The sequence below is a fragment of the Nymphalis io genome, chromosome Z, assembly GCF_905147045.1.
Source record: "Nymphalis io chromosome Z, ilAglIoxx1.1, whole genome shotgun sequence".
Classification (NCBI taxonomy): domain Eukaryota; kingdom Metazoa; phylum Arthropoda; class Insecta; order Lepidoptera; family Nymphalidae; genus Nymphalis; species Nymphalis io.
In genome coordinates this window covers 5,066,259-5,085,139 of record NC_065918.1, presented here as the reverse complement: position 1 = coordinate 5,085,139, position 18,881 = coordinate 5,066,259, and the positions used below count along the sequence as shown (strand labels likewise).

General features: G+C 29.8%; 3 protein-coding genes and 1 long non-coding RNA gene across 7 annotated transcripts in view; 3 read left to right on the top strand and 1 right to left on the bottom strand.

Moving 5' to 3' along the window:
• Nucleotides 1–6,613, bottom strand: part of LOC126780257 (activated Cdc42 kinase-like) — a 29,670-nt gene extending 23,057 nt beyond the window's left edge. For all 3 annotated transcript variants that reach the window (XM_050504566.1, XM_050504567.1, XM_050504568.1), the window contains exons 1-2: nt 6,449–6,613; nt 6,294–6,372 (exon numbers count right to left, since the gene is read on the bottom strand). In XM_050504566.1, coding sequence (XP_050360523.1) covers nt 6,294–6,372; nt 6,449–6,452 — 83 coding nt within the window. In that variant the 5' untranslated portion in view covers nt 6,453–6,613. The remainder of the gene's footprint in view (nt 1–6,293; nt 6,373–6,448) is intronic.
• Nucleotides 6,614–7,032: 419 nt separating this feature from the next.
• Nucleotides 7,033–8,236, top strand: LOC126780282 (uncharacterized). The gene is made up of 3 exons (XR_007670471.1): nt 7,033–7,312; nt 7,416–7,650; nt 7,760–8,236. It is a non-coding gene; the product is annotated as an uncharacterized LOC126780282 (long non-coding RNA).
• A 2,493-nt stretch (nt 8,237–10,729) lies between these two features.
• The window catches only part of LOC126780275 (neurocalcin homolog), a 74,413-nt gene continuing 66,261 nt past the window's right edge, over nt 10,730–18,881 (top strand). Inside the window, exon 1 of one of the 2 annotated variants that reach the window (XM_050504597.1) lies at nt 10,730–10,879. The gene's annotated coding sequence lies outside the window, so the exon portion shown is untranslated. Of the gene's footprint in view, nt 10,884–18,881 lie in introns of both variants that reach the window. The other variant, XM_050504598.1, reaches the window with a different exon arrangement.
• The window catches only part of LOC126780276 (neuronal calcium sensor 2), a 68,118-nt gene continuing 60,325 nt past the window's right edge, over nt 11,089–18,881 (top strand). Inside the window, exon 1 of the mRNA XM_050504600.1 lies at nt 11,089–11,290. The gene's annotated coding sequence lies outside the window, so the exon portion shown is untranslated. The remainder of the gene's footprint in view (nt 11,291–18,881) is intronic.

The window sequence follows — 18,881 nt, the reverse complement described above, 5'->3', positions numbered from 1 at the left end:
AATAATAATTTTAATAACTATTTTTATTAAATACAACAAAACAATAGTAACAGCGTTTCAATGTCTCATAGCTGGGCTAAGGCCGCTTCTCCTTTTTTAAGGAGAAGGTTTGGAGCTTATACACTACCTACCTACCACACTGCTCTAATGCTGGTTGATAAATACACATGTGGCAGAATTTCAGAGAAATTAGTCACATGCTGGTGTCCTCACGATGTTTTCCGTCACCGCCGAGCACGAGATGAATTATAAACACAAATTAAGCACATTAAAATTAAGTGTTGCCTGCTTGGGTTTGAACCCGCGACCATCGGTTAAGATTCACACGTTTTAACCACTGGGCCATCTCGGCTTATCGTAAAGATGATACCTATCATAAAACGATCCCAACTCATATCGTTATCGATATCATTTCTTTTTGTTAGTTATTTAATAACTAACTAATTTGAAATTTTTGAAATGTGCTGAAGTGTTCCATATTTTTTTATTTGTACCCAATACTCTAAATACCAATTATTTATGAATATAATATATAATAATTATAATTATGTTCCTAGCTTGAAAATTGTCAATAGTTGGATACAAACTTTCATCTTCCTATTTTATGGGATGGGAGGCAAAATGTACATATTTCTTAATTTTGATGTTGTTTTTCTACTAATCTTAACTTTCACACCAAATTTCAGCTTTAATAAAAACTGTTAGGGTGCTTCGAGAAGTACCCTAACAGTTTTGATTAACATCAGTCAGTTAGTGGCGAAATCTGGATATTTTAGATACCAATAATATGTAAAGTACAATAGAGGTAGATAGATAGAGAATTTGGGCTATCTAGCACCGTCCAGAACGAATATTTAAGGGTACAAAAATACGACGAAACGCTTCGAGAAAAGGGAGGTAGTGCCCTGCGCTTCGGTTGTCTCGTCTTGGCATTGCAGATTATTAGCTTTATTAAACCGGAAGCTTGGAATGTTAAAATAACAATCATTTTCTTTGTATAGTGATTAATATTGTTACACCTATATATACAGTATTTGCTTAAATATACTGTGATGCAAATGCCATAATATTAATATTCTTAATTGTACAAATGAATACCATATTTTCTAAATTTTGTAGTCCTAAAATTTTAATTGTGATACCGCTTGGTAATCAATCTGTAGGCATATTAAAATAACGTGAATACAAATTAAATATAAGATACCACAGAGACGGTTGATATATATATATATATATATATATATATATATATATATGTCAACCGTATCCGTAACCGTATATATTTGTATCTGCATATATATATATATATATATATATATATATATATCTCCATATATATAAATATATATATATGGAGATACAAATAAAATAAAAAACATGAAATAAACGCGTTAAAAAATATCGCAAAGCGATGTTATATGAAGCATGTACGGGCGAATAAATCTGTGATTGTTTTTATCTAATAAATAGCTTACGAAAAACCTTTCTTAATTTAATTATATTATTCATGTGAAATCGGAACGATATATAATTCGGAATATTCAACACATCGCAGTAGCATAGTTAGTGGACAACTATTTCTTCCAAATTAAATGTTTGATTGTACTAATATAGCTATCATCTTAGAAAACATTGATGACATGAATTAAACAAAAAACTACTATTTTCGCTGAATTATTCCTTGAATACTGAAATATAATCCAAATTGAATTAATAATGTTTCACATAAATTCTGCATTAATTAACATTAATAATATTTTGTTAATAAGTTTAAAACTTGAACATCAAACTTTGATGCGTGACGGAAGTAACGTACTATTTCGTTTCGCTGCATTCGGTTTAAAATAATAAAGTTGCATTAGGTTAAATGGGTTTGGAAACATCAAAATAAACTGTAATCTTTACTAATATTATAAACGCGAAAGTGAGTTTGTTTATTTATTCGTCGTAACAGCTTGTGAATGTCCCACTGCTGGGCTAAGACCTGCTCTCCCTTTTTGAGGAAAAAGTTTGGAGCTTATTCCATACGCTGCTCCAATGCGGGTTGGTGAATACCCATGTGGCAGAATTTCAATGAAATTGGACACATACAGGTTTCCTTACGATGTTTTCCTTCACCATAAAGCACGAGATGAATTATAATCACAAATTAAGCATATTTAAATTCAGTGGTGCTTGCCCGGGTACGAATTCACGATCATCGGTTAAGATTCACGCGTTCTTACCACTGGACCATCTCATTATTTATTTATTTGTTACGATTTAATGTCTTAATTATTAAACCAATTATCATGAAATTTAGCTAACACCACAACACACTAGGGCGAATTCAGTTCAATATTGTTAATATTAAATAAAAGCATAGTATTTTTCACTTAACAGGTTATTTGATCCGAAAGATCTTATGACTGCCCGTCTATATGTCGCAGTCGATTATCTTATTGACTGCAATCGATGTGGATTTGAGAACAACTGGGCTATCTGAAAAGTTCTTTGTCCGTATTTATGCCAAGAAGAAAATGTTTTGGTAAAATTGATTATTATTCAAAATGGTATTAGACAGTTTAATAACGACATAACGATTTCAATAAGCCCTTAAAAATATCAAACCTTAGTGACTACGTAATTAGTGATACATAGCTTTGTACGGGTTTAAAAACCTAAAATATTTTTTTATTAGATAGTCCATTGAAGCATTAAGTTTCATGTTTAGACATTATAAAACTTTAATTCACAAAATTACTTGAATATCAGAACATTCATGATGTTTGTCCTTATTTACGCATGTGCGTACATAATTGTTTTTTTACTTTTATTTGCACAGATGATTGCAACGCAACACTGTTTTCAGGATGAGTTTGACCATCATCCTCAAAAGCAGACATTTGTTCAAGTCTGCTTCGAACCGCTGCTACATTTAGTACCCATATTTCTTTTTACAAATTTAAAGCGACATCACTAAAAATACTGCAAAGTATATGCAAAGGGTTACATTATTGCAAATTGCATAGGGGTCTCTAACTTTTGGTTTAATAGTATTAGAGTTTATCCGTTACAAAAAAAAAAGTATAGAAGTATTGGTAGGGCAAATGATATACCGAAATACTTGCCAGCTACCAAAAGTAAATTTTCTGATTTTTTATCTATAAAATATTTTTCTTGCTTTCTTATCTGTTTATTTGTTTACTATTCGATACAAATGTTGCAATGGATCTTAAACTAACTTCGCGATGAGCTAAATAATGAATACTAATGTTTATAATCGATTAAAATATTTTACATAATATAAGACAGACATAATAGAAAATGATTGATACACTTCCAAATTATAATTTTTTTCTAAAATAAATCATATCCAAAAAAAGTAAATTCTCCTAGCCTCATACAAGTTGTCCTAAATTTTTGTGATTATGTATTTTAAATTTTATATTTATTTACTTATTACTAAGTACTTCGCACGGGAGCAGTGAGTCTACATGTAAATATTTAGGGACAAACATTCATTTACACTTATATAGATTGATATATTATAAAGAAATTGCTTCGACAATTGACTTAATTTATTTACACGATACGAAATTATTTTTTTCTCACATGATCAGAATACTTCTTTATTTATTATTCTTTTTTACTGGTTGAAAGTTTACGGTAGCTGTAGCTCAATTTAAGGGTAACGACCGCCGCGTGTTACTAATAAAATAAATATATAAATATCAAGAATTTCTTTAAAATATCTTAATTTTATGTTATTCTATTTCTATGATTTGTTTTTAATATTATATATTGTATAGGTATGTCTGTATACATTTATACACGTCGTACTGTAAGTATATCGTTAAATTTATAATGAATACAATATTGTTGTATTTATGTCAAGTAATTTATTCAACTTCAGATCCTCTGCCCAAAAGGTTGTCTGGAAAATGCGATAAAACGATAAGACAGTCTTTTGTAACACTTATTTTATCTCTGTATATTCTTTGCTGTACAATAAAGCTTATTTGTTTTCAATCTACATGTTTACTGATAACATCGATATTTACTCCAAATTAATTCCAGTCATTTCTTGTCTTGATCGACTTGGAAGTCAGTACTCGATGCTATTTTAAAAACAAATTTCCATTTTCCAGATTATCCATATACAAATAACTATCGTTTTACGCGGCGCAAGCCAATTAAGCTTCCAGTCAGCATGATTTATTCCGACATCCTCAACAGCCATCATTATATTTCAGCAAATTTACATAAAACCTTAATAAATCATACCGCTAAACCTTCCTCATAATTAATCTGTCCATTGGTGAAAACCGAATGAAAATCAGTTCGATACTTTATGAGTTTATAGCTATTAGACAGACAGACGAGGTAGTGTATAATATATATTGATTATAGAGATGAAACATATACGGATTGACCGGAAACAGGATACCGGATATCCGGCGAAGTGTAAGGCCAGGTTGCATATTGCGACCATATAGCGATAATATAGCGTCGCGCAGGCACTGCATATGCGATCGAGAGACTAACAGAGTTTACTTTTTGGCACTTTGCACTGTTGAAACTGTTTTTAGAGGCTTGCCAAATATACGAAAACAAGCAAAAGCGCTCGTTACCGGCAAATGCCGAAAATTTGGTCTTTGTTTATCACAATTTACTACGGATTACTTTTGGGTATTAATTTAATACTTTATATTAACTAGTGATGGGTAAATTGTTTGATTGTTTCCAATAACGCAAAGTAGAATCCATTAATTATAAGCTATAATAATCTATTATAAGTTTTATTAACAACATTATAAGATAGAATCGAAAAAAATATCTTTGCTAATCAATAAATTTAATAAACAAGACATATTATTCAACACAAGATGATTGAGATAAGAAAGCTGGAGTTAGTACTTGTTGATGTCCAAACAGCATATAATGTATAAAAATAATAGTATTTGATTTATATAACTTTTTAATTAAAATGGCGGAAAAGTTTAACTATTGAAATTTTTATCTCTTCATCTAAGTAGTATCTATAATCAGGAGTGATCATAGCTTTACATTTAATATAATCCTGCAAACAGTGATTCAAAAGTGCTCATAAAAGCCTACTTGAAACAAGTATATTTTGTTTTTGTGATTAATTCATTTTTAATTATGCTCTCGTTTTCTTCTATTAAGACAATATATATTATGTACAATAATAATATATATTATATTGACAATTTATTTGTTTAGTTGCGATTTTTAATAAAATAAAAGGCAGTTTTACATTATTTGCTTATTACGTAAAAACTGTCTTTTATAAGATACGGTATCTGACCAGGTATTACGATACCATTTGGTGATAGGCTGGATAACAAAATAAGGCAAAAATTTCAGATACTTTAATCTGCTTCATCTCTAGTTTATTAACTATAGATTCACATATTTCTTTGATTAGTAATGATTTTTATTATCAAATAATGCATTTTGTTTAACCATACAGATTTTTATAGTAATTGATATAAAAGAAAATTTATTATTTTGCAAGCTATTACGAAACAACATGTATATCCGTACACATATGATACACATGCTGATAAGCATAATATCACTATAATTTATGTTGAATAAGAATAAAGGTTGTAATAATGAAAAGTAAATTCTATTAATAATAATAATGAAAATAATTAAGGCTTAATTTATTATAACTCATTTAGGTAGAAGGGACATTGATCTAGATAACTTATTAGAATGGCTTATACTTTCTCATGTTAAAAAGTAGTATGGGTTATTAACCCAGTACCATGATTGAGCCACCACTACCTCACAATGTATTATAAAAATCCTATTATACTAAAATACTTCTGAAAGCAATTTATCAGATATAAATATTTCCCTAAAACATGGATGTGTACATCAAGGGATATACAAAGATAGTATCATAAGATAATATGATAAGTACAGCATCATTATTATCAACAATTAATAGGCAAAGCCATACAACAGAAATTTTCGATAAAATATCATAATAGAATTTACCTGTAGCATTTTTCTTTGTAATGTGTTTTTATATCGCAACAAGCATCGCGAGCTAATATAAGTAAAATAAAAAATATTAAAAGATTATTCACAAAGCCTTTTGAATTCTCATATATATATATAGACATATATCACATTTCTCATTCAAAAGTAAAGTGCATACACACTTGCATTATTACAAATCAATAATTCAGTACATGCGCTGCGATACAGGACACAGAAATTTCACTAGAGTAGTCAATATTACATTCGCAATATCAAGTAAAAAAAGTGTTATTTACCTGAATAACTCAAAATACTGCATAAGCTCTGCTTCTTTGAGAAAATCCCTCAAGCTTCCTTGATCATCAACTATATGATCTAAAACAAGAAAAAGTATATTATTATATTAGGATATAGGGCCCTACATAATGACATATTTAACAAAAAGATTTACCCATTTTTTCTTGATAATATAACTATTTAAACAAATGATAAATAATTAAAAATGAGAATATAATACGACAAGAACAAAACTATACTGAAGTTTATAGTAACTTCTATACAAATTGTTAATGTTTGTATATAATAAAGTTTGAAGACTAAATCACTGTCACAGACTGCCCCAATATGCCGAAAATTAAGCTTTTATTGATTGCGGATTGCTACTCTGTCAGTTGCGCCTTAGTGTTGCCAAACAGAATTTTTAAAATGAAGATTTTATTTTAATAAATAAATGATATTGTAAACTAAGAAAATATATAATAATAAGGTTGCATCCTAATAAATTTAATTGCAATTACATTAAAGCTTACATTAACAGAATACTACTTTTACTCCAATATTTTTGTATATAGGTAGGATATCCAACCCTATCAATACCCCACAGTTCTGTAAAACTTTCAACAAATATTGCATTTTTTAAGCCTTAGAAAAATATAAAATGATGATGAAGGATGAAAATGAAAATAAAAAATATAAACCTAGATTATCTGTCATAGATTATACACTATTATACACCTGTGTGACGTCTCTTAAGTCTTAACTTGTAAACAAAATACTTGTAAAATATAAATAAAAAAGGACTTTACTGAGAGAAAACAATGATTTCTAATAAATTATATGAAAAATATAATAATTATCGTTATTGCATAGTAAAAGAATGTAAAAATACGTCGATGAAAACTCCAAACAAACTGTGGATAAAAGTTCCTAGTGAAATAAACATGCGCAAAACCTGGCTCAAGCTTGCTAAGAGGGATCCTTCAACTTTATTGACTACAAATACTCAAATATTTTTTTTTGCGAAGATCACTTCGATGTAAGTTTTTTACTGACTGATGTGTTTTATGGAAAAAAACTAGTTTTTAGTTAGTACTAATTATTCTGAAGAATATTAAATTATTTTGTTATTTACCTTTCAGCTAGAAAATTATATGGCAAATCATAACCAGTATAAAGTTTTGGCCTCGGTGAAAAGGGTTCGAATCAGAGCAGGTTGTATACCATCCAGGTTTAAATGCCAGACTAAAAAAAAACACAAATCAACACTGTGTCTAAATGAGCCACAACAAATTTTGAAGAAAAGAGCTAAAGTCCCCGTTTGGGAAGATAAAAAAGTCTGCCCTATTGGAATATCAACATCATCCTTTAAACAAGGTAAAATAATAAATAGTATAAACTAGTCAGGTTTATCGCATATAGATTATGAAATATTAAATTTATGAATGTAGTATTTTTTTATAAATCATAAAAAAATTGCTTTCAGAATCAATGAATATGGAAAATGTTGTAACTTCTTGTTTTTCTCTTGAAAATATGTCCTACAACAAGACAGCTCCAGTTGTACAACATAATGCTTTGTTCTGTGGTCAGGCTGTGCAAGCGCAGCCAGTTAATCAATATACATCATGTTGTGTAGTACAACAATCCAAAGGAAGCAACAACAAACCTTCAGTATCTGGTCAACACACATTAAATCAAAAGTTTTTTTTTTCAACTGAGAAAAAATTTGATAGTGAAGTATCATATACACTATCTCCAGCAGGATCAACCCTGTCCACAAAACAATCTAGTCAGACTACTGTTGATAATTAATTAATTACAGTTACAGTTTTTCTACAGTATTTAATACTAACTAATTAGTTATTCTCAAGAAAAACTGTATCTAAGATAAACCTAAAACCAAACTTCAAAACATATAAAGCTCAGAGAAAAACATGTTTAATTATGTGTGTATGTGTGAGCCGAGATGGCCCAGTGGTAAGAACGCGTGAATCTTAACCGATGATCGTGGGTTCAAACCCGGGCAAGCACCACTGAATTTTCATGTGCTTAATTTGTGATTATAATTCATCTCGTGCTTTACGGTGAAGGAAAACATCGTGAGGAAACCTGCATGTGTCTAATTTCACTGAAATTCTGCCACATGTGTATTCCACCAACCCGCATTGGAGCAGCGTGGTGGAATAAGCTCCAAACCTTCTCCTCAAAAAGAGGAGAGGAGGCCTTTAGCCCAGCAGTGGGACATTCACAGGCTGTTACGGTTACGGTTACGGTGTGATCTTTTCATTAAATAAGATTAAATAGTATATTTTCTCGACTAGCTGATAAGCTTAATGTTAGTTTTTATTTATTTTTGTTATTTATTAGTAAAACATCTGCTGCTAGAAGTTGTAAAAGTTTAATGTGGAAGCCATGAGTTCTCCAAGCTAAGCCTTCATTTGATTGTAAATATGTATATAGTAGCAGTGTAATAGTATGTAGCGATTATCAATTTTTGATGTTAAATTATTTTATTTTTGTTGACAGTTTCTATGCCTTGTATTTATTATTATTAAATACAAAACAATACAAATTTGCAAAACTTTTTACAGCAAATAATAGCATTAAAATACCTACTATCTACTTTTTTGTCATATTAATTATGTGGTAGAGTATACACAAAAAAAAGAGAATACTAAGGTTCCATGACAGAAACTAAGAAGAGTAAATATATATTAGTTTACTTTTTAGTTTACCCTTTAGTTTTACTTAAATAGAAATTTATTGTAATAAAAAATCTAAATATTTATTTCATTACTTAGTTTTTGATGTACTAAACTTACAAATTAAAGCCATCGTCTTCTTTTTAAAATATATTTTTATTTTGTTTTTCCATCATTTAAAGTTGTTTGTTTGTTTGTTTAAGTCAATTTCTTTTAATCACATGTTTCTAACATGTTTATATAATCTATGTGAAAGTTTGTGTGTTTGTTCATTAATTACATATTGATTGACCTTTTTTTCGTGCATGTATGTACAACCAACAAATATACAGTTACAGTAATGAGCATAAAATATTGTTAGAATTCTATGACTAAAAACATATCTAGTTGGCATATGATATTGCTACTATGTAAATGTAATCTAGTAAAATAAATGTTTTAACAACTATTTTCTTTTTAATATGTTGCTCTTAGTGCCCTCATCTCAAAACACCCGATGCAACGTACCATTTTGTCCTACGATCGCTATGCCACTGTCTAAGTCCTTAATTTTAAAAAATTACACGATAAGTTTATCTATTTATAGAGCTAGTTTTCAATCTTAATTATAGTTAGCCAAATTGGATAAGTGTATGGTCTTATATGTGGAGAGTGGACAGGTTACTCATTCGGCTGAGAGTAATCTCGAGCAATCGAACATGAGTACTCTGTCTGAGGCTGAATCATGTCAGTGTAGGTATGTCAAAATCCATGGGAATGTGAAAGGCTACAACGGCAGGGCTATGCCCGTTTTCCGTACACCTTTGGCGTGCTCAGATGCACTAAGACGTCCATACGACTACTACTATTACGACAATTCTTTATCGCATGCTAGGTTGTACATCTGGAAATTTGATGTTCGAGGGGTATTAACCGTAAGGGTCTCTATCTATTTTAAGTCTTAAAGTTTTTAAGGTTTCCGCAACATGCAATATATTGGCTCCATAGAACCATTTGTAGACGATATAACGGTTTTTATCGTCTGCAAATGGTTTGATGCCAATACAATCGTAACCAAAATGAAGAAAGCGGTGTTGCTAGACTTGACTAGAATGTCCGAAGAATGAATGAAAATCCGCCGGTTTCTCAACCTGTCCCCCTGACCCATGGCTGTCTGGTCTCCATTTCCAGAGTTAAGTCTCCGCCCGTAAGTTTTTTAGGACAGCTGTACTATATACGTACACGTATGCAACATGTACACATGAACAAAAGACACATCTTTTGATAAAATAATTCAGTAACCAAACAATAAGTATAAGAAATTTCTATTTTCCGAATTATTTCTCTACTTTTATATACTATACTAGGTATATAAAGATTTTAATTTTATGTAATTTGAGCTATTTCATTTCTGAAATTATGTTGAGTTCGCTTGAAACTGTTATTAATAATAATTACATACGTAGTGATTAAACTTGTCTTGAATGTTTTGTTTTTACATACAAACTTTTTTTAGAGGAGATTTTTTTAACACTTCATCGTTTATTTAATTTGATACATTTTAATAAAAACTATTTATTATTTATTGTTATGTTATTTTTATAGGCAACAAGTTGATTTTTTCTCCCCATAAAATACTAAAAACTGTTTATTGATAAAATAAGACTTAATAAAGGGTACGAAACGATTTCCATTAATTGTAATATTAGCCTAAGCACAGAGTATATAATGTAATTCTTATAATTTACTTTATGGTAACACTTACTCTGCAAATATGGCGTAGGTTTCTACAAAATGCAGTGGTAGATAATTAGTTGTCAATTCTGAATTTTAAATTAAAAGACATGCACTTAGGATAAGACTTAATCCAATCAATAAGTGAATTAAAGAAGTTTAAATGTGAAATGTGAATTTTGCGCAATGTAGGTGAAAAAATAATATACATTTTAAAATCAAAATAAGAAATCGTATTAGATTGAGTTGCTTATTTTCTTTAATTAAATAAATTATCCACTGTTTTTCATAATAATCATGTATTCCATTATCATTTGTTTACTGTGTACCTTTTTTGTCAAGACGTATAATATTGTATATTAAATGCATTTATTTTTTAGTCAATAGTGCTGATATATTTAATAAGAAAACATTAGCTTTAAGAAAATTACGTATATTTTGTTTTTATAAATTTAATATAGCAAATAAGTAAGGTTATATTGAGTTGTTTATGTAATAAGATTATAAGTGTGCGCATTGACTGTGATTAGCTTAGTACACAAGAATTTTAAGTAATGTGGAAGATGAAGACGTTCCTGATAAACACAATGATTACACAGGTGAGTGAATATTTTTCTTCCATTGACTTTTTGTTTACATAACTTTAGCCTTCGCTTCTTTAGTTATATATCTTTCAAATAGTGCTAGGCAAATCATGAAGTTATTAAGTTTAACCTTATCTAACATAAATATAATGATATTTTTTCACAATAGCAATAATCAAGCTTTTATTTAAGTTGAATAAACAAATTATCGCTCAAGTGTTTTTTTAATATTCAAAGCTGATAAGAATTATTGGGCTTGAAACTAAAGAACTAGAAGAAATATCTGATTTAGTACAGAATTAATCATCTATTTAGAACACCAAACACATTTGGTCAACAATTAAAACTAAATGTTTGTACATAGTATAGAAATGGCTATGGAGGTTATGCATATTCTTATTCATGGTAGTAAGTACCCAATGAACAATTATAGTAAATAAATATTAAACTAATTTGTATACAAACTATGAAATTTCTATTCTTCATTAGATGTCATCTGACTGTTACTGTTACTGCATTGTTTTAAAACTATAAACCACACTAGAAAGTTGAGTCAGAAGTTCCTTTTAATTCTATCTTTAGGAATTGATTAAGCAACAGAAAGGAACTAATTGTATTTTTGTTATTTTTACTGGCATAAGATTAGAAGTTTTAATTCCTGGTTTACCTCTTGAGACCTCTGGTTTTAGTTTTTTGGTAATTTTTTAAATATGTTTATGTTATATGTCAAATATTCATTGTAAATAGTATCAACCCAATAATATATTACATCCACATTTTAATGAACTGGGCTTGAGAAGAAAATATCATTGAACAAAATATTGTGTGATATGATACTAGAAATAATAACACTTTTAAACATATCTTTTGTCTTCTTACTGATATTAATATTATTATCGTTAAATATTCTAAACTTATGTAAATATGTTAAAGCTTTATTGTTTTTACTGGTTTCTCCGGTACTCTAACCAATGTTGGTTCATCCAAGTCTTATCCTTTTAAGAAACAGGAATAATGGGCATTTAAAATAAATTTTGTGGAAGTTACCCTTTCTCTTGCTGGTAGTGGACTAGTGTTACTCTTTTCTCAAAATCTGTTAAATCTAATCAAATATCTTAAAAACCAATTGGCAGCATCTTGTGATCATTTTGATGTAGCTTTAACCATTGAGGTAATAGCCTATTAGCCCAGCTGTTTTATTTTAAAATTTCACTCTGTATACAGTTTGATACCATATATTATACTATGTCCTTACAATACAAATTAAATCATGGCATCAATTAAAGAAATAATGTACCTCAAACATAGCATTATCTTATTAAAATAAGAATATACTGGTATAAGCTGTGCATTTATCTGAATCCACTTATTCTAAGCAATCTACATATTCTAAGCAATCTGGTGGTAGGGCTTTGTGCAAGCTCGTCTGGGTAGGTACCACCCACTCATCAGATATTCTACCGCAAAACAGCAATACTTGATATTGTTGTGTTCCGGTTTGAAGGGTGAGTGAGCCAGTGTAATTACAGGCACAAGGGACATAAAATCTTAGTTCCCAAGGTTGGTGGCGCATTGGATATGTAAGCGATGGTTGACATTTCTTACAATGCCAATGTCTAAGAGCGTTGGTGACCACTTACCATCAGGTGGCCCATATGCTCGTCCGCCTTCCTTTACTATAAAAAAAAAAAAAAAAAAATCTATAAAAGATAACTGAGTAGTTTGACTTAGGCACAGCTCTTCTATTTTTATCTGTTTGAAAGGAATAGGCAACAAATTATTGCTGCTTGTTTTATAGTTCATCTTTAGGCCATTGATTAAATTACTGCTTTGCTTTATTCTATTCATTGTCTGCTAAAAACATTTATTTGAAAGCCTGGTTTCAAAGCAGTCGCAAAGACAAAATATATGAGACATCCCTTCAAAACCTTCTAACTATTGTTGTAAGACAAATCTCACGTGGCATAATTTTCGTTTTATCGCAGAATCGCATTAGTGTCACAAAATACAAAATAGTTGAAAAAATACAAGGATATTCGTAACTTGTAGTTTTTGTTAATCCCTTAATGCCAGTAGATCAGTTTCATGCAGTCAAATGCCATAGGTAGGTCACAATATGTTCCTAAAGCGTCTTGTAGCTAAGAAACCACAATAATACTTTTACCTGCTATGACACAAAATAATTTATAATGCATTAATTTTTCTGTCGCATTTGTTGTATTACATTTATTTCAAAATTAAAATGAATCGATAACTTGTCGCTCACATGGTAATATGTTTTTTTTAATATCTTAAATATTGTGAAACAAAGTTGCGATGTTGTTTTCTAGTAAATAAAATCTAATATGTCTATTCCTTGATAAAGAATGGATTATTAAGTTATTACATTTAGGTACTTTACTTGGTTACTATTTTATGAAACAACAAAGTACAACATTAGTATTATGTGTCTAAATGCAGGTTTTATCTTTACAAACATGAAGCTTTTCATATCAGGAACTTATCTTATCTGTTTAACAAGCTACCACCATATTTTGTTCACAAACAAGTCCGATGTGTTAAAACTTTAGATGGAAGTATTTTTTGGAAATAATTAGTACATGTTTTAGTTGAATATCTATATTACACAAATACCATACTATTTTTTAATACGATCCATTTGTTAAATGCGTAATAATTATATATATATATATATATTTAGTATTGCCTATTGAGCATGGCTTGGCAATGTAGGTGAGAAACAAATGGTACATTCATTTATGGTTCAAATGTATATAGATGCTACCCTAAAGCTAGCTAGAGTTTTTATGAGTATAATAAAAATATTTTATGAAACTATTTTTTTAAATGTAGAAATATTAAAATATTATAATATAATTAGTATCACGCGAAGCATTCTTTTCGCCAATATTCTTTACCTAACCACACGACCCACGTCTTCTTTTTTTACTATACATTCTTTAAACATATTTTAATGTCTCTGAAACTACTAGTTGAAATTATAAAGCTTAAATCGAACGGTAAGAATAAAGAGTAAAGCTTAAAATTTAACTAAAAAAGTATTATGATTACTACTGTCGAGTAAATATAAATGATATGTTCTGAATTGTTAAGGTGTTTCTGTGACATATTCATAAAAATAAATATAATATTGTATTTGTTTCGCCGATTTTTATGTAGACGTCTTTGTTATATTTAAAAAAAAAAAGTTATTATTCAAAGTCTCAGATTATCTGTTTTATATTCCCAGAGAAGATTAAAACAAAAAAAATAAAATAACTTAGACTGTTTTACTGTTTTTATATTAATACTTATATTACCTTCCTGTATAAAATGTACTTGTATATATCTTCTCAAGCTGATCGCGTGACTTGAGCGCGTTTGACCTTTGTTATAATTTCCGATAAAAAGGTAAACCTATTTGGTTCACGTTCAGCAGGAGTTATAACTGCATAATGTTAAGTTGTTGTGATATAAAATACAATAAACCTATATTTTCAAGAAAACCTTTAATCAAATGTCGACTTCCAAGTTTATGGCAACCTCTTAAACTGTTAACTGTTTAATGACGTACATCCATAAAAAAGAAATTTACTATGTTCAACAAAAGGTTACAAATTAATTATAAATAAGATCTAAACAAACGAGCTAGCTCACTCTAAAAATAAGTCAAGTGTGATGTCATATAACAAGTGGTACACTTTGGTCTATAAGCAACTGAGAATGACATCAGTTTGTCCGCCATGATCATCTGTTTCGAGTTTGAATTATTTCTAATCTAACAATTCTTGTGATTCACCGAATTTCGAGAGAATAGTATCAGAATAACCTTGAAACGCGTTTGGCTCCACCGGAACTGGAAAACGCAACCGTGATCTAGAAGATAATGTGTATAAACCAAATACTATAAAATGTTAGTAAGAAAAAATCAACAATAAAACTCTATTATTTTCATCGTTGAATGATAAGCTTATTTAGTTATTATATATGAGCGATTGACTACAATAATAGTAATATGTCGCATAAACGTGAGTCGTTAATTTTGGATTAATTTAAAAGTACCGCTTTGCAAGCAAACCAAAAAAATTATAACAGCTTGTAAATTGTAATGCAATACCGCCTCGTTTATCCAAAGCAACCTACTTTTTCCCAAAATCATCTGGTCAGTGGGTAAGCGAAAGCTTCAGCCTTGAGACCTTTTAGACGTGTGCAGAGGGGAATATAGCAAGCTAGGTTTCTCTAACATGTTATGAGTGAACTCTAAAGTAAATCACCTATAAAACATGTGTTGTTCTATTTTGATCGATTTGAAAGCCTTCTATAAAAGAGGAACATGCGTTTCAGTAATTAGCTTCTAAAGCATAATAAAACAGATAAAATGTGTAATACCAGTTGTACGGTAAATCCAATATGAATTCGCGTGTTGCTACTTAATGTTATGTTTTTTTTACATGAAACATCTATTAGTGCACCTAGAGGTAACTATAGATATCTTAGGTGAGATCGATTCGTATGCCGTGACGGCGAACGGCGAACGCTCTCTTAACGCCGCCAAGCCCTCTCCGCCGTCTCGATACTTATTTGCTCTATATTACTGCACTGTTTTATTGATCTATGTTATTGAAAACTCTATTTTATATATTTTACACCATCAATTTCCGTATTCAACTTCCGTCGGGGGACCGGCGACGGCGTTATTTTAATTTAAATTGGCTGTTTTAAAATTTGTATTTCGATAATAATGTGACATGACTATGCAAAATTACATACTACAAACACTTTATATAAAAATATGACTTATGATGATAAGAACTGTATATCATGTTACTTTTCTTTAAGCTTGATAACCGAAAGTGGCATAGAATAGCGTTTTGTATTAAGTGCAAGTAAATAGGCTTACGGCTTACTGGGCTTATATTTTTCTTCCATTATTTTTTTCTTATTTCTATTTGTGCTATTGTGTTTTTGCTAGCTAGCTTGATCGTAATTACTTCCTTATATGATGTCGATGAGAGTGGAATATTATTTGAATAATATTAAAATGTAAACCATATTAATAAAGTAATTTCTTTTAACAAACTCTTACTATTTTAGGTATCGTTAGATACTTGGTTAAGAGGATGATAAAAATGCAGGCAAAGGAGAATTTATTAATATTGCCTAAAACAAAATCTATCTTAGATTTATTACATAACTAGATGTTGCTCGCGGCTTCACTCGCGCTTAAATATAATTAAAGAATAAATGATCGTTTGGAAGTCTGTGATTCAAAAGTAAGAAGCATGAAATGCCATTCTGTTTCAAAAAAAGTATATTAAGGGATTTTTTTATTTTTAGATTGATCATTATTCTTTTAATAATCATCAGTGAACTTCTGTGAATCCCTGTAGTTACACTTTAAGAGATACGTTATTAGAAATATATACCCTCATCTGTTATTTGATGATGACAAAGCTATTAATATATTTTAAAATGACTTATGGGTTTAAAGAACATTTTATTTTGTAACTGTTTTCCTAGCGTCTATTCTGTTGCTGAAATCTGATCATTAACGCCTTTGGATAATGTTTATAAATGAGCAAGCGTATAAATATATATATTTTTTTCTATCAAATTCACATTAAACAAAACTATTAAACTTACTGTAAATAGATGATCAGTTCTCACTAAAATCAATGCCTTGGGACATTGGGATTGTAATAGGGAAGAGGGAAATATATACCTTAAAATTCGAATGAATATTCTCATGGATGGTATTCTTGAAAGAAAAACTGCTTCTCACTGAGCACATTCTAAAATAAATCTGTATGAATTGAGGGTCATGTTGCGGTAAAGCTTTGAGACCACCAATTAAGTGGTACACCTGACAATAATAGAAATACTACTTGCATCCTAAGAGATAATGATATTAAGACATTGTGTATTTTCCATTTCATTATTTGAAATACATGTTTATCAATTCAATCAAGAAACACAAATAGTAAATTTCGAGCAGATATGATTTTTTTTTCGACAACGACGACGATGAAACAATGAAATACGTATGCATTTATTTTTTCTCTGAAGCTTTAATATAATTTTTCTTATATCAAAAGTGATGGAATCCCCATACAAATTATCAAAACTTATTTTACCCTCTTACGTCGTAGTTTTTAAAAAAGCTGAAATACATATTTATTTATTTCTAACCAGAAACTTGTATATGAAATTTCATGTCTTTAACTTTGAAAATGGCGGGTTTGCATACAACCGTTTATCCCTTATTTTAACCCTTTTGGATGGAATTTTCAGAAAATTTTCCTTAGAGGTTTACATCATAAAATGCATCAACGGCCAAAATTTCAAGTTTCTAACTCCTGTGGCTCTGCTTTGATGAATCAATCAAGACAAGCCATTATATGTGTATAGATAATAACAAAAACACGTATGTTGTTATAACTTTTGATAGACTTAACCGATTTTTATGAAGTAAAGACTAAACGGAACCTTGAAATACTTATAATAATTCAGTTATTTCAAATTGTATCTTTTGGTCGTTTCAAAGATTAGCCTGGAAAAACAGACAGACAGACAAAATTTTTAAAAATGAATATTTTGGTTTTTGGTAAATCGCTAATAGCCATAATATTAACTTAAAAAGAGGCTTTTTTTTTAAATCGGAGACATTTCAATTTTATTTATATGTATAGATGTTTTAAAAATATGTATGACGTATATATGTATTCAGTTTAATTATAAGCTTGATTCTCATGTTGCTACGATGTCCACTTTTTGCCCCTATTACGTCGCACAATGCGTCACTTTATGTTCTTAGAGCGGTGCCAATAATTTGGGGGACAGTGAAATGAATCACAACATTTGCCTACAACATGTGGGCTGTGTAGTGTCCAAGTGACGTTTTAGAGTCAGTATACAATATGGAGTATATTGAAAAGACGTTTTACTAATTTTCGACAAATTTTATGCGCAGACGATGCATGATATGTGTAATAAATTTATTTTGTTATTGTCACTATATTAAGCTAATAATATGCTTAACTATGTTTTAATTGTTAACACTAGATAACAATATATAAAAAAAAAGATTAAGGCAATTTTCACAAAAAAATAAATATATGCATGACTTGAATAAACAAACCGTTTCAGATCAGTATTTGTGTATTTATTTTTCTATACATTTTTGATTATGACTGCTTTGTTGGTCTAGTGGTTAAACGTAAGGCCGCAGTCTTGGGTTCAAATCCCAGGTCGGGCCAATAAAAAGTTATTGGGTTTTTCTGTCGAAAATTCACAATAGCAGCCTGGAGTCTGGAAGTTAGATGTGTGTACACTCCAGTGCCTCGGAAAGAACGTAAAGCCGTTGGTCCTGCGCCTGAACTATTCCCGGTCGTGTAGGATTGCTTTCGTAACGGATTATGAGAATTAGGTAATAGACAGTAGTATGCACTTGTATTTGCGCATACACTTGTGCATATAATATGTATTGCGCAGTTGGCTAATGGGTAAAATCGGTCTGGAGGACATTATTATTATTATATTTTTTATACATCGCAAATATTGGTTAAACCAGGATACTGAAACGAAATCAAGTTTAAAGTAAATCACT